Genomic DNA, 20,641 nt, shown 5'->3' with positions numbered 1-20,641 from the left:
TTCACAATAAACATTTTTACACAAAGCCCAGAGCTGGAAGGGCCTTCTCTGTGTAGCGAAGATGTAAAACGATCAGTTAAGCCAAGGGTTGCTGATGGGCAGGCAGCCCAGGGCAGACGCTCCGCCCAAGAGTTTAGGCAGGGAGTTAGGTGACAGCCTTGTCAGACGGGCGGAGGTGGGCCAGCCGAGTGACATCAGACAGGCGGAGGTGGGCCAGCCGAGTGACATCAGACGGGCGGAGGTGGGCCAGCCGAGTGACGCCAGCTGCCCCGCCCTGCCTCAGCCACAGGGCAGATACGACAGCAGGCAGGGCCGGGTCACAGGCTCCGTCCACCAGTGCACCTTGCTCCGTGAGCTGCCAGGGCAACATTGTCCCTGGCGGGAGGGGGGTCCCAGGCACTGGCTCTCAACGCATAGTGAAAAGTCAAGTTTGGGCTCAGGCCAGGCAGAGCCCCAGGGCCTACTCAGGGTGAGGTGGGGCTTGGCGAGCGGCCCAGTAGCCACTCACGCCCGTCCCGTGGTGCTGTGGGACCCTGCTCGGACCACGAGGCTTCAACCCAAGACCAGAGGTGTTGCTGACCAGCCGGGGTTCACGCAGCCTCCGTTGGAGGTCAAGGGCCACTGGACACACGCGAGGGCACCCCGGGAGCCGCAGGCTGGGCCCCCTAACGGCTCGGATGCAGCCGCACCTGGCGGAGGGTTTACCTGGGCTTCCTTGGTGTCCATAGGCTTGGCGCTCAGAGCCAGGGATGGAGAGGCAGAGCTGACCAGGTGCTTCAAGATGTCCCTGAGCGGCTCCAGGACCGTGTTTGTCTCGAGCACCGGGTCCTGGTGAAACAGGACAAGTTGGCTCCCCTGGGATCGAGAGCTCACGCCGTGATGGGCAGGAACACAGCTCTCTCACAGCCTCCCAGACGAGGTAGCCCTGGCTGCTATGTAGCCCTGGGACTCCAGGAGATCTTCGGGGGGGGGGGGGGGTTTGCTGATTTCAGCAGTAATTCATAGCCAGCACAAAACGTGTAACAGTGGGTGCAGCGCTGTGGCATAGCGGGTAAAGCCACCGCCTGCAGTGCCGGCACCCCATATGGGTGCCAGTTCTAGTCCCGGCTGCTCCACTTCCTATCCAGCTCTCTGCTGTGGCCTGGGAAAGCGGTAGAAGATGGCCCAAGTCCTTTGGCCTCTGCCCCCATGTGGGAGACCCGGAAGAAGCCATGTGGCCCAAGCCAGGCTGGGAGGGAAAGCTGGGGATGCGTGGAGCCTGCCAGTGTCGGGAGCGAGCTCCTGCTGAGCCTGTCCTCACGTGTGCGTCTCACGCACACCACGGGAAGAACCACGAAAGCCCGGGACCGACCTCCCCCACGGCTCTGGGCTGCACGTCCACGGACGTCTCGGGCGCGCTGGTGAGGGACCACGTGACCCGGATGTCCTCTCTCTTTTCTTCCAGGTAGAACTCCAGCTATGGAAAAGAAGAGGGTTAGTGGAGATCAGCCCGCTCCCCAGCCTTGCTGATCATGCGTGTGCGTGTGGAAGCGCACACGTGTGCGTGGTATGTGTGCACTTACGTAGGCAACGTTCAGCCTCCCCTGGGCCTGTTATAGCATCCAGCGCCCTGTCAGCTGCACCTGCCCGCCTCCACCTCAGCGCTGGTCACACCCTGCGGTCTCTCTTCAACCGAGGAGCGCATGGCACTTGGCATTTTTGCATCTCAGATGATCGCCAAGGCATAGAGAAGGACCCAGGGCGCCTCATCCCCAGCCCTGGACACAGACCCCACCCTTCAGCCCAGGCCCACACCCCTCAAAGATGGTGCATGGAGTCCAGTGGCACCCTACCATCTCCTGCCTGGGCCACTTCCACAACCCCAGAAGCAGACCCCTGTGTCTCACGGCGCCACGTCCAGTCCCGCCCATCTCTGGGCAGCAGAGCTGTGGTCCCCGCGACCTGCATGCTCTCCTCCCAGGAGCCTGTGCATACGGGACCTTACCAGCCTGGGGGTCCTGTGGCTGTGGTCAGGGTGAGGACCGGGCGGGGCCCTGGGTTCTGCAGGTGGGCACAGGGCAATTGCCCTGAGCCAGCCAGGGAGGTGAGACTGGGGAGTCCAGGCTGGGGCAGAGGGTGGGGGAGCGGGGCTGCCACGACCACTCATGCCAGCTCAGGCCCCATAGCCCCGAGGAGCTGACTCCCACCTGCCACACCCCGCGTGAGCAGGCTCCCCCGAGGCAGCCAGCATCGCACACCGGCCTCCAGACCTGGGCTGCCGGACCCTGCGCTGACGATCATTTGTCACAGCAACAAATGAATACAGCCCCTCCCTGCTGGCTCAGGCCCGCTTTCTTTCTTTCTTTCCTTTTCTTTTAAAGATTTATTTATTTAATTGAAAGGCAGAGTTACAGAGAGGCAGGGGTGGGGTGGGGTGGAGTGTGTGTGGGGAGAGAGAGAGAGAGAGAGAGATCGATCTTCCATCTGCTGGTTCACTCCCCAGGTGACCACAATGGCCTGAGCTGTGTTGATCCAAAGCCAGGAGCCAGGAGCTTCTTCCAGGTCTCCCACGTGGGTGCAGGGGCCCAGAGACCTGGGCCATTGTCTACTGCTTTCCCAGGCCACAGCAGAGAGTTGGATCGGAAGAGGAGAAGCTAGGACTCAAACCGGTGCCCACGTGGGATGCCGGCCGGCACTGCAGAGGGTGGTGGCTTTACCCACTGTGCCACAGCATCAGCCCCTCAGAGGCCTCTCTCTAAAGCAGGCATCTGAAGTCCGCCTGTCCCTGCCCCACCCTCACCAGGCGAAGGGCAAGGCGAGACTTCAGACTCAGTTCTCCAGACGCCTTCACTGCCTGCTAGAAGCGGGCTAAGAACAGGGATGGCTTCCAGGTAATTCTAGAAAAAAAAGCGCTCTCATCCCACTGTCCCAGGGAACTAACTTGTGCCCCACTGCACCCGGCGGGCGGCGGCAGGGACGCACGGGGGTTCCCACTGCGGCCACCTTTGTGCAACTTCCATGCAAAGAGCATTGGAGCAGGACGACCCCTGCCTGGGATCAGAGGCCACTCACGAGGCTCCGTCGTCTGTGGCCTCTTCTGTGTCAGGAGACCAAAGACGGGGCCGGCGCTGTGGCGTAGCAGGTAAAGCCGCCGCCTGTAGCACCGAAGCACCTACATCCCATATGGGCGCCACTGCAAGTCCCGGCTGCTCTGCTTCCGATCCAGCTCCCAGCCAATGCACCCGGGAAAGCAGCAGAGCACGCCCCAAGTGCTCGGGCCCCTGCACCCACGTGGGAGACCCGGAGGAAGCTCCTGGCTCCTGGCTCCGGATCAGCCCAGCTCCAGCAGCTGTGGCCATTTGGGGAGTGAACCAGCAGATGGAGGACCTTTCTTTCTCTCGCTCTGTAACTCTGCCTTTCAAATCAATCAATCAATCTTTAAAAACATGTGCCTTGATCACAACGGCCTACGGGACTCCTCCCTGCCGAGGGCGCAGCAAGGCTCTGGGTCATTCCCCAAATCGCCAACCAGGTACAGGGGCAGAGCGGAGGGACACAGGCTGGATTCACAGCAGCCCCAAGGCAGGCCCGGGAGCGCCAGCCGCTCGGGAGCCTCAGGGAGTATCCCGGAGGGGCCACCTGAGGATGGACCAGGCCCGTCTGCTGCCACAGAGACGGACGACACCCTCCCCGCGGACGTCACACGTGTCACACGTGTCACACGGAAGTACACACTGCAGTCTCTCACGCTTACTGTGGGCAGTCCTCGATCAGGAGGTCACAGGGACACAGCTGTCCCTGCCTCCACGGGGAACACCTCCCGGACCCACGGGGGAGGCTGGACCCACGGGCAGCATCACACCCGACCTGCAGGGTCAGCCTAGACACACGCCCCTAGGGTACAGGTTAGTGTACAAATCAGACACTGTTAAAGACGAACAGCGGATAACAGGACGATAACAACGTAGCGTAGTGAGGAACCTGCCCTGGCCTCCCTCCGTGCTGCCTGTGGTGACGTGGGACCAGGGGAGGCAGGCGAGGCCCCGCTATGCAGTGTCAGGCTACCTTGTCAGGGTCACCAGCAACTGTGGACCCGAGACAGCCAATCCCATGGCCGAGATGGCTGCCGTGGAGCTGGGACAGCCAATCCCACACCCAGACAGCTGCCACGTAGCCGGGACAGCCAATCCCACGGCCAAGACAGCTGCCACGTAGCCGGGACAGCTGATCCCATGGCCGAGGCGGCTGCCGTGGAGCTGGGACTGAAGATCTCGGCCGATCCCACGCCGAGACGGCAGCTGAGTGACTCACGGGCAGGAACGGACACAGTGTGGAGGATCCAGGCCAGGCGGGAGGGAGAAGGGTTTCATCACATACTCAGAATGGCACACAATCTCAAACGTAGCCACTGCTTTGGCATTGTCCGTGCACTATGTTAGGCGGTAGTTCCCCTGGACAACAAACCCCAGGGAGGGAAACCCCAGGTACAGGAACCAACTGTGCTAGCTGTTCGACACATGAAAACGAGAGGTTCTGCCACGGTCGACGTTTCAAAAAACCAGACAGAGGCGTGCGCGGTGCGGGATCGGCACGGCGTTCGGAGCAGGCGGCCAAGAGCTGGGCCTGGCACTGGGCTGCAGCCGCCTCCCGTCAGATGCCTCTCGGCTCACTGAACCGACGGAGCCCCCGACTGGCTGAGGGGCTGCAAAGGCACCGAGTTCTTATGTGAATGTTTGTACATGTGTGTCTGCGTGTGTGGCTGTGTATGTATGACTAGGTATGTCTGTGTGTACATGTGTGTACATGTGTGCCTCTGTGTGTACATTTGTGTATGTGTATCTCTGTGTGTGTGTATACGGGTGTCTGTGTATATGTGTGTTTCTGTGTGTGTGTATACGGGTGTCTGTATATGTGTGTCTCTGTGTACATGTACATATGTGTATGTGTGTCTCTGTGTGCATACGTATGTATATTTGTATGTGTTCTCCATGTACATATGTGCATGTCTGTGTATGTATACGGGTGTCTGTGTATATGTGTGTCTCTGTGTACGTGTACATATGTGTATGTCTCTGTGTGCGTACGTATGTATATTTGTATGTGTTCTCCATGTACATATGTGTATGTCTTGGGTATGTATACGGGTGTCTGTGTATATGTGTGTCTCTGTGTACGTGTACATATGTGTGTGTGTCTCTGTGTGCATAGGCATGTGTATTTGTATGTGTTCTCCATGTACATATGTGTATGTCTCAGTGTGTGCATGTGTGTATGTGTCTGTATATGTATGTTTATGTGTGTATGACTGTGTAAGTCTGTGTCTGTGTGTGTCTGCGTGTGTCTATGTGTGTGTGTATCTACATGTGTATCTCTGTGTGGCTATGTATATGTGTGTGTCTGCGCAAGTCTGTATCTGTGTCTATGTGCGTGTGTCTGTGTGTCCACGTGTGTCTGTGTCTGTGTCTATGTGCGTGTGTCTGTGTGTCCACGTGTGTCTGTGTCTATGTGCGTGTGTCTGTGTGTCCACGTGTGTGTCTGTGTGTCCACGTGTGTCTGTATCTGTGTCTATGTGCGTGTGTCTGTGTGTACGTGTGTGTCCACGTGTGTCTGTGTCTGTGTGAGTCTATGTCTGTGTCTGCCTGTGCACGTATAGGGCGGGCGCTGTCCCACTCTGATTTCCGGCACAGGGCACACAAGCACGCGTGAGCGAGCCCCCCACCACAGGTGCCTGAGAGCCGTTCCCCCCACCTGCAGATGAGCCGGGGAGAGCCGCACGTCGTAGAGCCGGCATCCTGCGCTCTGTGCCGGGGCGGGCCCAGCCCTCACAAGGAACTGCACGCTGTCGGCCACCGCGTGACAGGTCACCACCTGCAGGAGACAGGGCGAGGTTACTGAACAGTCACAGAAGGACCTCATCCATGGCTCTGCAAGTCGGGGACAGCATGACGTCACGACGCAGGCATGGCGCTGACGTCAGTCAGAAGGCATCTAGGAGGGGCGATCTTTACAGCTGACGCAGCCCAGAGAAACATCTGCCTCCTGCCAGGGCTCCCTCACCGGAGTGGACCTCCTCCAGCGAGCGGCCAGCCGTCCCCGGCAGCGGGCCGAGCCAGCACAGTGGCACAAGGGTGAGGCCAGGTGCCAGATGTGCACCGGCGGGCAGAGGGAGGGGCGCTGGTGCCATCGGGAGGCTGAGGGTACGAGGCGGCCCGCCCCTTTCCCAAGGGAGCGGCTGACCCCACTGCGCGAGTCCCTGGAAGAGGAAGAGAACATTCCTTAATCCCCCAGTGGATTTATCGGAATCTAAAACACTAAGTGGAAAAGATTATCAAAATAATTACGTTGCCGGAGTCTGCGATTCCAGCAAGTTCAAGGCTGGGACGCTCTCCCTTTGTTTTTCTCGTCTCCTGGTGCCCCTCACCGTCACCGTCACCAGCCCCGCCAGCACCGCATGGCTGCCGTGGCCGCCATGGCCCTCGGCAGCTCTCCCCAGGGCAGCACCGCCTCCCCGGCCCCCGTGCCAGGTCCCCATGCCGAGCCCCTGGCAGAGGGCACTTTCCCACGTCCACGGTGGAACCCTCGACCACCCAGATCTAGAACTGGAGCAGCTGCCTCTGCCCACATCAGGCGCAAGGTGCACGGTCGCCGCCATCACCCGGCCCCCGAGCGACGGCTCCACAGGGGTCGGCTACAGATCTGCATCACCTCCTGAGGTCACAGGCCACCGCCTGGGTGAGCCACGTCAGCCGTCATGGAGGACACTGCTCCCACGCCACGACGCAGGGGAAGCCACCGCCCGTGGCAGCAGACACTTACCTGGCGCCTTGAATGGGGAGGGGGAGTTGGGTCTCCCTTTCCACTCAGCCCCACAGAAAGCCCTGCCCCTCGCCCCCACCCCGTTTGTCCGCAGAGACCGGAGCACGGAGCACGTGACTGACAGCCAGTAAACAAGCAAATACAAGGGAGGCCTTCAAAGCTCTCTGGAGGTCCCCGGGCAGAGTCGCGGCCAGGACCACGCCCTGGGGCACCAGCCCCAGCCCTAAGAAGCACCTGCCCCAGGGACCCGCCCTTTCTCTGCCTCCCACAGGTGCATGGCTGGAAAAGCTCATCAGAGACCCCACCGGCACCTGCCTCGCACGGACGCGGCCAGACGGGGCCTTTCCCGAGCTCGTCTGTGTGCAGGGTCGGGCACAGGGCCAGCCTGGGCCTCCAGCGCCCTGCGGACACCGAGGGCCCCATTTGGCAAATGGAACCAAATGGAAAGGAGGCTTTATAGACAAGTAATCTGCTTTCAGCGTATTAAGGCGTTATCCACAATGGGGCTTACACTCTCCCAACCGATGCTGCAGGTCTGCTCGTGAGCGCGAATGGCCAAGGGTATCTCCAGCACCACACCCAGCACAGACCCAGGGGCTCCAGGTGGGCAGCCCCCAGGGTCTCCACGGCCAGGACCTGCTGGCCTGGGGCCCCAAAGCCTCCCATGGTGTCAGCCCCGGATCTTCCAAACTTAAACACGAGCGAGGTCGCAAACCTGTGGCTGTGACACGGGACTCTCTGAGGTCCCAGGAGTCCCCCAAAGCAGGGCTCCGTGCAGCCAACATCTGCCTCCTTGGGAGAAGCTCCCTTGAAAGCAACCAGCCCTCGGTCTGCTTAATTCTTGAGATTCTTTTTCTTTTGGAAAGAACTTTCAAATTCCATAAACCATCCCAAAGTCAAGGAAAGGAAGGCTGGACTTGGAATTCCAGATGAACACCGCTCTTCTCCAGGCTAAAGTGTTTTACGGCAGGTGTGCTACACGTGGTAAGGTCTCGCAGCTGGGCTGGTCGGGGTCAGAGGGGACCCCTCGGCACCCCCCTTGGATCGAGAGGGGATGTCTGATGGAGGCCCCATGAGAACTGGCAAGTGGGAGCTGAAGGTGACCAGTGCTGCCTTCACAACACCCTGTGACCCAGCAGACAGCTCCGACCTTGAAGCCCTGTTCCTCTGGGCTCGTGGGCCAACCACAAAGTCCCTGGGATCGTCTGGAGCCCAGCATCCCAGGCCGAGGAGCCCCAAGGTCGTGGCCCAACCACAAAGCCCCTGGGATCGTCAGCTCCCTGCCTGCGTTCCCTCCAGCCGTGTACACAGCAGCCTCGGCTCCTCTAGAATCCTCTAGAATCCTCCAGAGAACCAGAACCATCCAATTCCTGCTGTCTCCACAGGAACTCGGACCACCGCTGAGAAAGTGCAAGGCAGAGCGGCTGGGGCTGGCCACTTCTCACGCCTGGAGACAACACCCCAGGAAGAGCCCCTGCACGGTCACTCACGCTCCCTGCTCCCCCGCCCGCTGCGGCTGCTCTTGGTGCAAACGCGAAGGCATTGAAACTTCTTCCTACCCTGCAACAAATTGCTCACTTTCAAAGCCAAACCCGTCAGCGCTAACCATCCTCAGAGCAACTGCAGAGTCAACCCCGTCTGGCCCAGCAGCCTGGGATGGAAAATGCAGGAAACAGATGGCGCTCAAGGAGCCGGCACTGTGGTGTAGCAGGTAAAGCCGCCACCTGCAACACCGGCACCTGCAATGTTGGCATCCCGTGTGGCTGCTCCACTTCTGATCCAGCTCCCTGCCATTGTGCCTGGAAAAGCAGCAGAGAATGGCGCAAGTGCTGGGGCCGGCACCGTCGGGCAGCGGGTTAACGCCCGGGCCTGAAGCGCCAGCATCCCATGTGGGCGCCAGTTCGAGTCCCGGCTGCTCCACTTCCAATCCAGCTCTCTGCTATGGCCTGGGAAAGCAGTAGGAGATGGCCCAAGTCCTCGGGGCCCTGCACCCACGTGAGAGACCTGGAAGAAGCTCCTGGCTCCTGGCTCTGGGCGTTGCAGCCATCTGGGAGTGAACCAGTGGATGGAAGATCTCTGCCTCTACCTCTTTGTAACTCCGTCTTTCAAATTAAAAAAAAAAAAAGAGTAAGAGAGACGGATAAAGAGAGGGGGAGAGAGACAGACAGACAGACAGACATCCACTGGTTCACTCCCCAGATGGCTGCAATAGTCGGGGCTGGGCCAAGCTGAAGCCGGGAGCCAGGACTTCCAACCATGTCTCCCAGGTGGGTGCGAGGCCCGAGCACTTGGGCCGCCTTCCGCTGCTTCCCGGGAGCATTAGCAGGGAGCTGGATGCAAAGCGCCGCAGGGACGCACACCTGCCTGACACGGGATTTGGCTGTGGAAGGTGGCACTCACCCCTGCACCCAGCGCCCACGGCTGCACCCCTGCCCTACCACGCTCGCCCGCCCGCCGGCCCTTCTCCGGAACAGCACACCGCCAGGAGCCGTGTGTGCACAGAGCTGGCTTCACGCGGCCTCCCACTCCACCCGAGCACGTGTTGTTCTGCCACCCACTCCAGACTGAAGCTGTCACCCGGGTCTGTCCCAGGCTGCTGGGCAGTTTCCGGTGTGGGGCCAGACCCGTGCATCAACCCACTCCAAACACCCATGCCCGGCACCCCAACAAAAAAAAACCAGGGAGCACCCAGGGTCCTTTCACCCCGTCTCCTCCAGGCCAGAGTCCACACAAACAGGTGGCCTCGTGGGAGGCACTTTGCCCACGCGGCCCCCACACTGGGTCTCCAAGGGCGAGGCCCCACCAGGAACTCCAGCACCTGCCCTTGGAAAGGCCCCAGTTCCAAACAATGTGCTGACCTGTTCTCATTGAGGCATAAATACCAGGTGAATGAGGTACCTGGAATTTCAAGTCATGCAAAGCAAAGAGGAAAAAAAAAAAGCCAACGGCACCTCTCCCGTGCAGGGGGAACCCGAACCTGAGAGCTGACCCGCGCGTGGCTGGGGGTGGGGTGGGGGCAGCAGGGGAGCCTGGAGCAGGCAGTGCACTCAGGCAGCAAAGAAACAACAGACGGTGCACCTGCCGCTCCCTCCCAGCCCGCGCCCGCGCCCGCGCCCGCGCCAGTGCCTGCTGCCCCTGCACACAGGATTCTGGAGAGAACTCCGCCCAGCCGTCCAAGCGCTGAACTCTGCACACGCAGAGGCTGGTCACGGCCGCTTGGTTCTCTTCCCTCTCTTCGCTGTCTCTTTCACAGAGGGGATGCGGGTGGAGGCAGGAGCTTAGGTGGAGCAGCAACAGTAAAATAACAAAAGTGCGCAAACGGATGCTGGCAGCATTGTTTGCCGTGGGCAGCAGCGAGGCTCAGCTCCAGCCCCTGCTCCGCTGTATCTCTGACAGTGAATGCCCCTGTGTGCCTCAGCTTCTCCCTACCCACAGCGGGCCAGACACGGCAGGGGGGTGTTGTGAGCAACGGACAAGGGCTACACACCTGACACCATCAGGAGCTCTGGTGTGGCAGGTGCCCTGCAGGGCGCCGCCCTATCCGAGCTCCCCTTCTCCCCACAGCCCCACCAGCCACGGACCCGCCACTCGGGGACAGCAGCAAGTGCCCCAAGCCAGCCTAGATGCAAGCAGTGGTGTCCTCCTTGGCTCCCAAGCCGGGCGGGCAGCAGCCTTTATGTAAAACTTCTACCTGCGGCTGAGCATCACCCACTAGGAGCATCATCTGCTCGTGTGGAAACAGCACCGGGAACAGAGACGGCTACAGCTGCTCCAGGGACCCCGACTCCCAGGGCCAGGGGCACACTCGCCCCCAGCACCACCTGTGCCCTCACAAAGGCTGTGTCCAGACACTTCCTCCAGGGCGCTCCTTCTCTACGGGCAGCCTGCACGGCTCGGTCCCAGGCCCCAGCTCGTGGTTGGTCTCCTTGGGGACACGTGTCCACGCCGAGCCACGAGGAACTGAGCACCAAGCTTCAGGCCACGCAAAGAGACCACAGCCACTCCCTGCTCAGGAAGGGCCAGCTCCCAGAAGCCCTCAGCCCAGAAACCAGGTCTCCTACTGGGCTGAGCGCTCCCAGGCACATCTCTCCCAGGACGCAGGAAAGAGAGCAGAGGGAGACGGGCACTGCTCATTGCGACCCGCGGAGCAAGCAGAGGGCCAGTGCCTGCAGCAGGGGGGCGGGCACGCCTTGCCAGGAGGCTCCAACCAGGGGTCTGAAGAGATGCCCTGTGCCCCAGCCCCCTTAGGATCCCCTAGGGAAATGCCACACCCTCCCAGGGCTTGCTGCTGGTGACAAATATTTGTCTTTTGTCCTCGGTTCCCGGCACCAGGAATCCCCCAGAGATAAGAGTGCCTTTGTATGCTAATGAGATCACTGGTGCTGCAGACCTCTAGGTGGCCTTGTGCTGGACTTTCAGCCCCCCTCCCCCCTAGGAGAGCCGCTGGCCAGGAGGTGATCCCTCACACCTGTGTCATAGCCTACAGGAGACCCCTGAACAACTTGGTGAGCCCATGGGGTAGCTAGTCAGGAAGGGGGGGGGCTGTCCAGGGAGGTTGGCGCTCTCCCCTCCCCCACATCCTGCAGAATAAACTGCTCAGGGGCTGGTGCTGTGGCACAGTGGGTTAAACCTCTGCCTGAAGTGCCAGCATCCCATGTGGGCACCGGTTAGAGCCCCAGCTGCTCCACTTCCAATCCAGCTCTCTGCTACGGCCTGGGAGAGCAGTAGAAGATGGCCCCAAGTGCTTGGGCCCCTGCACCCATGTGGGGGACCCAGAAGAAGCTCCTGGCTCCTGGCTTCAGATTGGCGCAGTTTTGGTCATTGCAACCATTTCAGGAGTGAACCAGCAGATGGAACACCTCTCTCTCTCTCTCTCTCTCTCTCTCTCTCTCTCTCACCCTGTTAGGTAGGAAGTCAGAAATTGAGCCTATGTGTGTGAGAAGGGCCTGAGGACCAGCAGCCACTGTGGAAGCCCCCGAAGCCCAGCGTCCCCCACTCCAAAGTCCTGCCCAGGCCCTGGTGACCTCCCAGGGAGTCCCAGCCCTGCCCCTGGAGAAAGCTCCCAGAATTCTCTCTCCTCAGGACCAAAGGGGCTACCTGACCTGAGGACATGGGGCACTAAAACCTTCCCAGACGCCCTAGGGGAGCCCCCTGCTCTGCCTGGAGCCAGCGAATCTGGGGAGGAATTTGCTAATTTTCACCCCTTCCGCCAGGACTCCCCATCCTTTGTCCTGGAGGAGAGGGGGAGGGGTAAACAGACGCCCTTAAAAACCCAGGGAGTCCCACCGGACAGCGCTCGGCCCTCTGCTCTCTGCTGACCGCCCCCCTGGCCTGCCCAGGGGTGTTCTCTCCACTCAGCCACGTGACCTCGCTCCCCCCAGTCACAGCGACTGGGCACTCTCTGTCCCTTCCATCCTGACCGATGCCCCGTCCCCAGTAAAACCTCATCACTCCGCTCTGTCTCACGCCTGGATTCATTCTTGTGTGAAGACAAGAACCCCACGGCCTCCACGGCCTTCCCTCCGGGCACATCCCTACGTGGGCTCTTGTGCCAGCCAGAGGCCCCTCGTCCAGGATGACAGAGACCACCGTGCACTGCGAGGGAGCTCTGGAGGGGGAGGGGTGACGCCTGGGAGACGGAGAGCCCACGTTTCCCCGATCTTCCCTGGCCATGCCCCAGTCAGTACAGTTGCTTCCGTCGTGAGAATTCTGCTATGCGGGGAGCAAAGCCACTACCTGGGACACCTGCGTCCCACGTCGGACAGCCGGAGCCCCAGCTCCGCTTCCAAGCCAGCTTCCCGCTATGCGCTCCCGGGGAGGCAGCCGGTGACGGCTCAGAACCTGGTTCCCACCACCCAGGTGGGACACCTGGAGCCCGGCTGGGGCTGTCGCAGGCATCTGGGGAATGAGCCAGCAACAGAAGATCTGTCTCTCTCTGTCCCGGTAACTTTCAAATAAAAGTGAGAATGAACACATCAGATCTCTACAATGAAAATAACGATTACGCACAGCAGAAAGCACGCACCAGGACGCGGACGGAGAACGGCTTGTCAGCGTGGAGCCCGCACGCGGCTCTCAGGGCCAGCTCCTGGGACGAGGCCTCGGGGTCTCGCCAGCCCCAGTGAACGCATGCGTGTTAGGTAGCGGCCTGCCCAGCCAAGTTGCAGGAGACGCTTGGACTACGCTGCTCGATGCCTTCCTAAAACCAGCTGTACCACGGGAGCCCAAGAATGGCAAAGGTCGCGAGGACCGGGGGGTGGCTTGCTCCTAGTCGCCGTTCCAACAGGACCCCTTGGGGGGTGACCTCAGCCCGGGCTGGTCATCGTGACACCCTCAAGACCACCGAGTCCACCCCTCCCATCCCTGCGGCCAAGTGGCCGTGGGGGCCACCGCTGGAGGGTGGGGGCCGTGCACCTGCCGGGCCCCCTGCTTCATCTCAGAAGACAGCCCTGGCCATGGCCAGGACGAAGCAGGGCCAAGTGCTCCCTCCCTCCCTCACCCAGGAACAAAACAAGACCCCGTGTGCATCTTGCGCCCGCCCCGGCTTCCATGAACTCCGAGGAGCAGGTGAGCAGGATAGGAGCCGTCGCTTCCTGGCAGCACGGCGGTGGGGAGGTGCAGGGGGCGCCAGGAAAGAAAGCGGCAAATTTTGTTTCTAAAAAGCTTACACACTTCTACTTTAAAAAAAAATTTTTTTTGTTTTGACAGGCAGAGTGGACAGTGAGAGAGAGAGACACAGAGAGAAAGGTCTTCCTTTTCCATTGGTTCACCCCTCAATGGCCGCTGCGGGCGGTGCACCGCGCTGATCCAAAGCCAGGAGCCAGGTGCTTCTCTTGGTCTCCCATGCAGGTGCAGGGCCCAAGGACCTGGGCCATCCTCCACTGCCTTCCTGGGCCACAGCAGAGAGCTGGACAGGAAGAGGAGCAGCCGGGACAGAATCCGGCTCCCCGACCGGGACTAGAACCCGGTGTGCTGGCGCTGCAGGCGGAGGATTGGCCTAGTGAGCCATGGCGCCAGCCTATTTTTTAAAAAAATTTTAATGAGCGTGTACTACTTCCATGGTTGTATTAAAACAAACACAATCGAGGCCGGCGCCGTGGCTTAACAGGCTAATCCTCCACCTTGCGGCACCGGCACACCGGGTTCTAGTCCCGGTTGGGGCACCGGATTCTATCCTGGTTGCCCCTCTTCCAGGCCAGCTCTCTGTTATGGCCCAGGAAGGCAGTGGAGGATGGCCCAAGTGCTTGGGCCCTGCACCCGCATGGGAGACCAGGAGGAAGCACCTGGCTCCTGGCTTCGGATCAGCACGATGAGCCGGCTGCCAGTGGCCATTGGAGGGTGAACCAACGGCAAAAAGGAAGACCTTTCTCTCTGTCTCTCTCTCACTATCCACTCTGCCTGTCAAAAAAAAAAAAAAAAAAAAAAAAAAAACCACAATCGAAGCACCTACTCCCTACGGCTGGCTGCCCCGTGGCAATCTACCAAGACCCTAAAACACGTTCCTAGACTTTCGCAAGCACCTGGCCTTCCAGGAAGTGGGAGGGAAGTGGAGGTGCCGCCCGGGACAGCAGGGGCAGGCGGAAGAGAGCGTCCCCCACCACGGAGCTCACGGAGCTCCTCTCTGCTCGGCGCGGGTCCAGGTGCGCGTGCCAGATGGACTCGCTCCCTCGGCACAGACGGGCAATGAAGCCACACAGAGCGTGGGTGGAGAGGGGGGCCGGGGCAGGGCCCGGGCAGGGCAGCCTGCTCCAGCCCCGTCCACCACAGCCGCGGCCCGGAAGCCAACACCCACAGCACGCTGTCCCTAATGAGATCTTTGGGGCGGGCTAAGCACACGTGGAGGCAGGGGACCAGGTGGACTCTAAGTGGGAGGCACAGGGATAAATTGCTAAACACCGACCACGCGCGCCCACACACGGACACGGCCCCTCGCCAGGCACCAGACCACGGCAGCTTGTGTGGCAAGATAGGCTTGTGTGTCTTTCAGGTTGCCGTGAGCCTGTGTCGAGTGCATGCCAACAGCAGCATCTCTGTGCCCACACCAGAGTGGAGCCCCGAGGCCCGGAGCCCCGAGGCCCGAAGCCACGAGGCTGGGAGCCATGAGGCCCGAAGCCCGGCCGTGTGCCAGCCTGTGAACCCATGGATACCTGACAGCCGCCACCCCAAGTGGAGGCAGCTTTGTAACACAGTGTGTTCCCTGAAAGAATGAAACTGTTTTGCAAAGCTCTTAGCTTCTAGAGTGGCGAAGGATACCTCTGGGGGCAGGGGGCGGTGCAGCCAGCACCCCCACCCCCTCTGCAGGAGTGCGCCCCCATCCTCGGCTGAAACTCTGCCCCCGTCCCCCTCCCCGTAGCCCCTGGCAGCCCTGCACCAGTTCCGCCTGTGCCTCCTCTGGGGACCACATGCAGGCAGAGCCCCACGGCTCCTGCCCTCTGGCGCCTGGCTGACCTCACCCCATCCACAAGGCGCATCCTGGCGGCAGCAGGGTCAGGACCCTGTGCCGTGGGAAGGCCGAATGGTACTCCATCGTGGGCGTGGCCTGCGCTTTGCCCAGCCTCTGCTGCCGTACGCTACACTATCGTGGGCGTGGCCTGCGCTTTGCCCAGCCACTGGCGCCGGACACTACTCCATCATGGGCGTGGCCCGCGCTCTGCCCAGCCACTGGCGCCAGACGCTGAGGCTGCTTCTGTCAGCTACCGGGAGACCACAGCTGCGAGGCCGAGGATGCCCGCACCCTGCGCCCTTCGTAGCTTTCACCGCGCACACAGGCAGAGTATCCTCTTACTCCCACCTCTGGGGCTGCTTCCCGGGCAGTGTGAAGACACCTGCGTGCAGGCGGCCACTCCGTCCATGCCTCTGCTGCCCTCTTCCCGCCAGGCCGGCCTCCTCACCCTGCTCTTGGCTCACTTGGGAAAGTGCAGAGAGCACCAGAGAGACTGGCGGCCACGGAGGGCTCAGCCGCCGTCCGCACCCACACAGCGGCCGCTCAGGCCCGCAGCCCCCACCTGAGGCACAGGCGCCAGGCTCCACAGACCAAGACAGACTCCACATCCTGGGCGTCCTCCAGCAGGCCCCACCTTCCAACGGCAGACAGCGGTGTGACCCCAGGACTGGACAATCAGAACTCCCGGCCCCCGGCGCTGGGCCCGAGACAGCTGACTTTGGGGGCCAACGCTGGAAACGGCAGCCAAGCCGAGGCAAGCACACCTGGGGCCCAGCAGCAACTCCACGTGCACAGCAAACATTCATGCTCCCAGCCTGAGGAGGCCACCCGCGCGAGCAGGTGCAGCAGCAGCTGGGCTCCGCCCCGGGCCCGAGCTGCAGTGAGAACAAACCCATCGTGCGAGGCTCACGATCCCATGTCCAGCAAACACAGAGCTGCTCGCCTAACCGCATACGTAGAGCGATCAGAGCGTCCGTGCAGACAAGGCGGAGCTGAGGGGTGGGGACCAGCAGAGCTCTCCTCCTCCTGGAGCCACACCCCTGGCCCTTCCCCCACAGTAAAGTGCAGGTGGACCTGTGAGCATTAGGCAGCATCTTTAAAACACACGGGGCCGGCGCTGTGGCGGAGCGGGTAAAGCAGCCACCTGCAGTGCTGGCATCCCATATGGGCGCCGGTTCTAGCCCCGGCTGCTCCTCTTCCCATCCAGCTCTCTGCTGTGGCCTGGGAAAGCGGTGGAGGATGGCCCAAGCCCTTGGGCTCCTGTACCCACTGGGAGATCTGGAAGAAGCTCCTGGCTCCTGGCTTCAGATCGGCACAGCTCCAGCCACTGTAGCCATCTGGGGAGTGAACCAGCAGATGGAAGACCTCTCTCTCTCTCTCTCTCTCTCTCTCTCTCTGCCTCTCTGTAACTCTGCCTTCCAAAAGAAAGAAAGGAAAGAAGGAAGGGACAGAGGGAGGGAGGGAGGGAGGAAGAAGACGCAGTGTTTGTGTGCATGTGTGGGAACTGGACGTGGGTGTGCGTGGACAGGAAGCTCTGGTCACACCCTGCTCACAAGCTCCGTGCGTCTCTGGCTGCACAAAGCCGCAGCTCGGAGGGCAGCCATGGCCGCCGGCGCCGCTCTGCACTTGGAGCAGCTCTTCGCACGTGTCGATTGTCACCAGCCAATAAGCCACGTTAAAATGATTTATTCTCATTTGATTGGAAGGCAGAGATGGGGGGGGGCAGACAGAGGAACTGGCCGTCAGTTCACTCCCCGATGCTGCCACGGCCGGGGTTAGGCCAGGCTGCTGTCAGGAGCCCAGACCTCAGCTTGCCTCCCCGCGCTTGGCCATCACCGCCGGCCTCGGGCCGCAGAGCAGGAGCAGAGGAGCCAGACTCGCCCAGGCTCTGCACGTGGGGTGGGGCGTCCCAAGAGGAGACGTCAGCCCTGCGCCAGACGCCCACCCCAAATGAGCCATTTTTTAAAAAGATTTTATTTATTTATTTGAGAAGCAGAGTTACAGACAGTGAGAGGGAGAGACAGAGAGAAATGTCTTCCTTCTGCTGGTTCACTCCCCAGATAGCTGTAACGGCCGGAGCTGAGCTGACCCGAAGCCAGGAGCCAGGAGCCAGGAGCCAGGAGCCAGGAGCCAGGAGCTTCTTCTAGGTCTCCCATGCAGGTGCAGGGGCCCAAGGACTTGGGCCATCCTCCACTGCTTTCCCAGGCCATAGCAGAGAGCTGGACTGAAAAAGGAGCAGCTGGGACTCGAACCAGTGCCTATACTGGATGCTGGCAATGCAGGCGGAGGATTAACCTACTGTGCCGCAGTGCCGGCCCCCAGTTGAAACATTTTTAATCCTGAGTTAAAAATTCAGAGCGGGAGGGTATCAGTAACAGTGCAATAAGTGGAGGGGTCGGCCTTGCATTAAAGGGGACGTCGTCTCTTGGGGCTTGCGACAGAAACCTCCTTTACGATTTATGGTTTCCAGCCAATCCAAGAAGCAGGTGTGGCCCACGAGCTGTTACCCACAGGAAGCTAAGCCGCTCAGCAGCTGGACAGCACGGATGTGTTCGTCACGTCACAGAACACGCGTGTCCACATCAGCTCTGTGAGACACAATTCACGCATCAGGCAGCTCGCCCCTCTCGGCGGCCCGATTCCCGGGCTGTGGGCACAGCCAGAGGGGTCAACCACAGCGTCTCCAGGACAACCTTTCCCCTCCCAACAGGAGACCCCGCTCTGCGGCCCGCGCCCTGGCGACGCCGCCATCCCACACCCGAGCGCCGGCTCCACTTCCCACCCAGCTCCCTGCTCACGCACCCGGGAACGCAGCAGAACGTGGCCTCAGTGCCTGGGCCCCTGCACCCGCGTGGGAGACCCGGATGGAGCGCCAGGCTCCTGGCTTCAGCCTGGCCCAGCCCCAGCCATTGCAGCCATTGGGGAGTGAACCAGCAGATGGAAGACCTCTCTGCCCCCAATTTAAAACAAATAAATAAATGCTTATGGAATAAATACACGCTGTACCCATGTGGCAGTCCCTCTCCACGGCCCCTCCCCCCCAATAACACGAATCTGCGTGCTGTCTCACTAACTCACCTTGTCTGGATTTCCTGTATCAGCGGAGCCACCGGCTAGGGGCCGTGGTGTCCCCCAGGCGCCGCCCCGCCAGCCTGCATCAGGACCGCACTCCAGGTGGAGCCTCCATCGGTTCACCCCTCATCGGCCCAGGGCTGGGCCCCCTCCCCGGGGGGTCCTGCGGGGTCAGTAATTCTAGCGCAAAAGCCCCTCCCTTGCCCAGCTTCCCTCCTGCGAGAGCCGAGCCCCACTCACCTTCTCCTGGGCCGACCTGAGCTCGCTGGAGACGTCCTGCACGGCCAGAGCCAGGGGCAGCGGCGGCTCCTGCAGCTCCTGCTCGAAGCACAGGAGCAAGGGGCCCTGGAAGAGAGGAGCGGGCAGGTGAGCGGCAGGTGCACAGGAGACAGGAGGGGGTGAGCGGCAGGTGCACGGGAGACAGGAGGGGGTGAGCGGCAGGTGCACGGGAGGGGCTGCTCCGAAAGCCCACGAGCTCAAAAATGCCATGAGGCATTCGCTGCTGTTGTTAACTGTGACAAACATCAGGGGTCCACCGGTCCGTGACCCCACCCAGAGGGCATTCGCTTAGGGGGGGGGGATAGGGAAAGACAAAAACACAGGAAAAACCAAAGATGACGCAGAACTGCTGGCAACCGTGTTCCGGGCCCCAGGCTGACGGCGTGTGGAACAGACTGCTCCCTGGGCGCTGGGACCAGCCAGCAGCAGACCAGGCCTGCTCCCCCCACCCCCATCCAATCCAAGCCCCCTGCTCACGCTGGAGTCACCTCCCCCGGCTGCCCCGGCTCCCACCGTCCTGTCCCGGTACCTGAGCTGTGGGTGGGCGGAGACCCCCAGAACCCAGCCTCCCCCTGGAACCTGAGGGGACAGACAAGGCCCCAGGCCTGAAATGAGCCTAGCGAGGGCAGTGCCCGGAGTGGGGTTCCTGGAGCCACTGCCTCACAGCCCTCTGGGGCAGCCTGGCTCCTGCCCTTGGCCTACAGTCCTATAGGTCGGCTCTGCACTCAGCCCTTCTGGATCCCGCAACTGAAACTGTCCAAGTGAGAGGCGTGATTGCGTTAATGTGACGTCAGGGACAGGTCAGGCAACCAGGTCTCGTTCTGAAAAAGAGCTCTCACGGGCCGGCGCTGTGGCGCAGCGGGTTAACGCCCTGGCCTGAGGCGCCAGCATCCCATGTGGGCGCCAGTTCTAGTCCTGGCTGCTCCACTTCCAGACCAGCTCTCTGCTGTGGCCTGGGAAAGCAGTGGAGGATGGCCCAAGTGCTTGGGCCCCTGTACCCGCATGGGAGACCTGGAAGAAGCTCCTGGCTCCTGGCTTCAGATTGGCCCAGCTCCAGCCATTGCAGCCATCTGGGGAGTGAATCAGCAGATGGAAGACCTCTCTCTCTCTCTCTCTCTCTGCCTCTCTTTGTAGCTCTTTCAAATAAATAAAATAAATCTTTTCTTAAGAAAAGAAAAAGAGCTCTCCCTAGAGGTCCAATACCTGTGTCCCCAAACTGACCTCTCCCGACACGCGTGGAGCACACTGGGTGTTCTCGTGAGCCCTGAGCCCGTGGGCGGCCGGCATGCACGGAGCCCCACCTCCCACCAGGTCCTGTCCATTGCAGACACTCCTCGGTGGTGAGCGCCGGCTCCGGTCACGGCCAAGGGTGGGAGAATGGCCTCCTGGGAAATGGGGCCAAAGGGGTTCCCCTGCCACTCACAGGGAGACTCGGATGGAGCTCCTGGCTCCTGGCTTCAGCCTGGCCCAGCCCGGGCTGTTGGGGGCATTTGTGGGCCGACCAGTGGATGGAGGATGTCCCGTTTCTCTCTGCTTTTCAAATAAATAATATACATATTTTTAAAAACCTACTCTGGCAAGCACAGAGCAAATAAGCAAACAGGGGAGTGACACTGTAGTGATTTCTTAAGAATTCCCAGTGATCAAGATAAAGGCAGTTTAATTCGAGGGCTTGTAGCCACACCCTGGACTAGCAACATCCACGTCACCCCAGGAATGTGGCCAGGAGGAATGAAACCTCCCTCCCAGGATGACTTCAGTCTCCGGCTGCTCCTGGCTCGCGAGGGATCTCCGTCCGCCTGGGCCGCGCTAAGAGGCTGGAGCTGAGGCTGCCCTGTGAGCTGGGCCGCCCGGCCAACAGCGAGCGCCGGGCGGGGAGGCCCCGGCTGCAGGGCCCGGGCACGCGTGCCTGCCCACAGCAGCCTCCGGCGAGTCCACGTGCAGGCCCAGGCCCCTGCACTGTCACTGGCTCCCCGTGGGACCTGCTGAGTGACAGCCTTGAGGAGATCTTGCTGGGAACTGTGATGTCCCTGGGTCGCCTCGCAAAGGAAA

The 20,641-nt window shown here is 61.1% G+C and overlaps 1 protein-coding gene across 3 annotated transcripts in view; it reads right to left on the bottom strand.

Annotated features, from left to right (window-relative positions):
* C2CD2 (C2 calcium dependent domain containing 2) overlaps positions 1–20,641 on the bottom strand; it is a 51,775-nt gene that overhangs the window by 22,776 nt on the left and 8,358 nt on the right. For all 3 annotated transcript variants that reach the window (XM_062204810.1, XM_062204818.1, XM_062204806.1), the window contains exons 2-5: positions 18,551–18,655; positions 5,728–5,847; positions 1,352–1,456; positions 706–828 (exon numbers count right to left, since the gene is read on the bottom strand). In XM_062204810.1, coding sequence (XP_062060794.1) covers positions 706–828; positions 1,352–1,456; positions 5,728–5,847; positions 18,551–18,655 — 453 coding nt within the window. The remainder of the gene's footprint in view (positions 1–705; positions 829–1,351; positions 1,457–5,727; positions 5,848–18,550; positions 18,656–20,641) is intronic.

This window comes from Lepus europaeus, chromosome 2 (genome assembly GCF_033115175.1).
Source record: "Lepus europaeus isolate LE1 chromosome 2, mLepTim1.pri, whole genome shotgun sequence".
Taxonomy (NCBI): Eukaryota; Metazoa; Chordata; class Mammalia; order Lagomorpha; family Leporidae; genus Lepus; species Lepus europaeus.
Note: the sequence above shows the minus strand (reverse complement) of the source record. Positions and strands in the feature narration are given on the sequence as shown.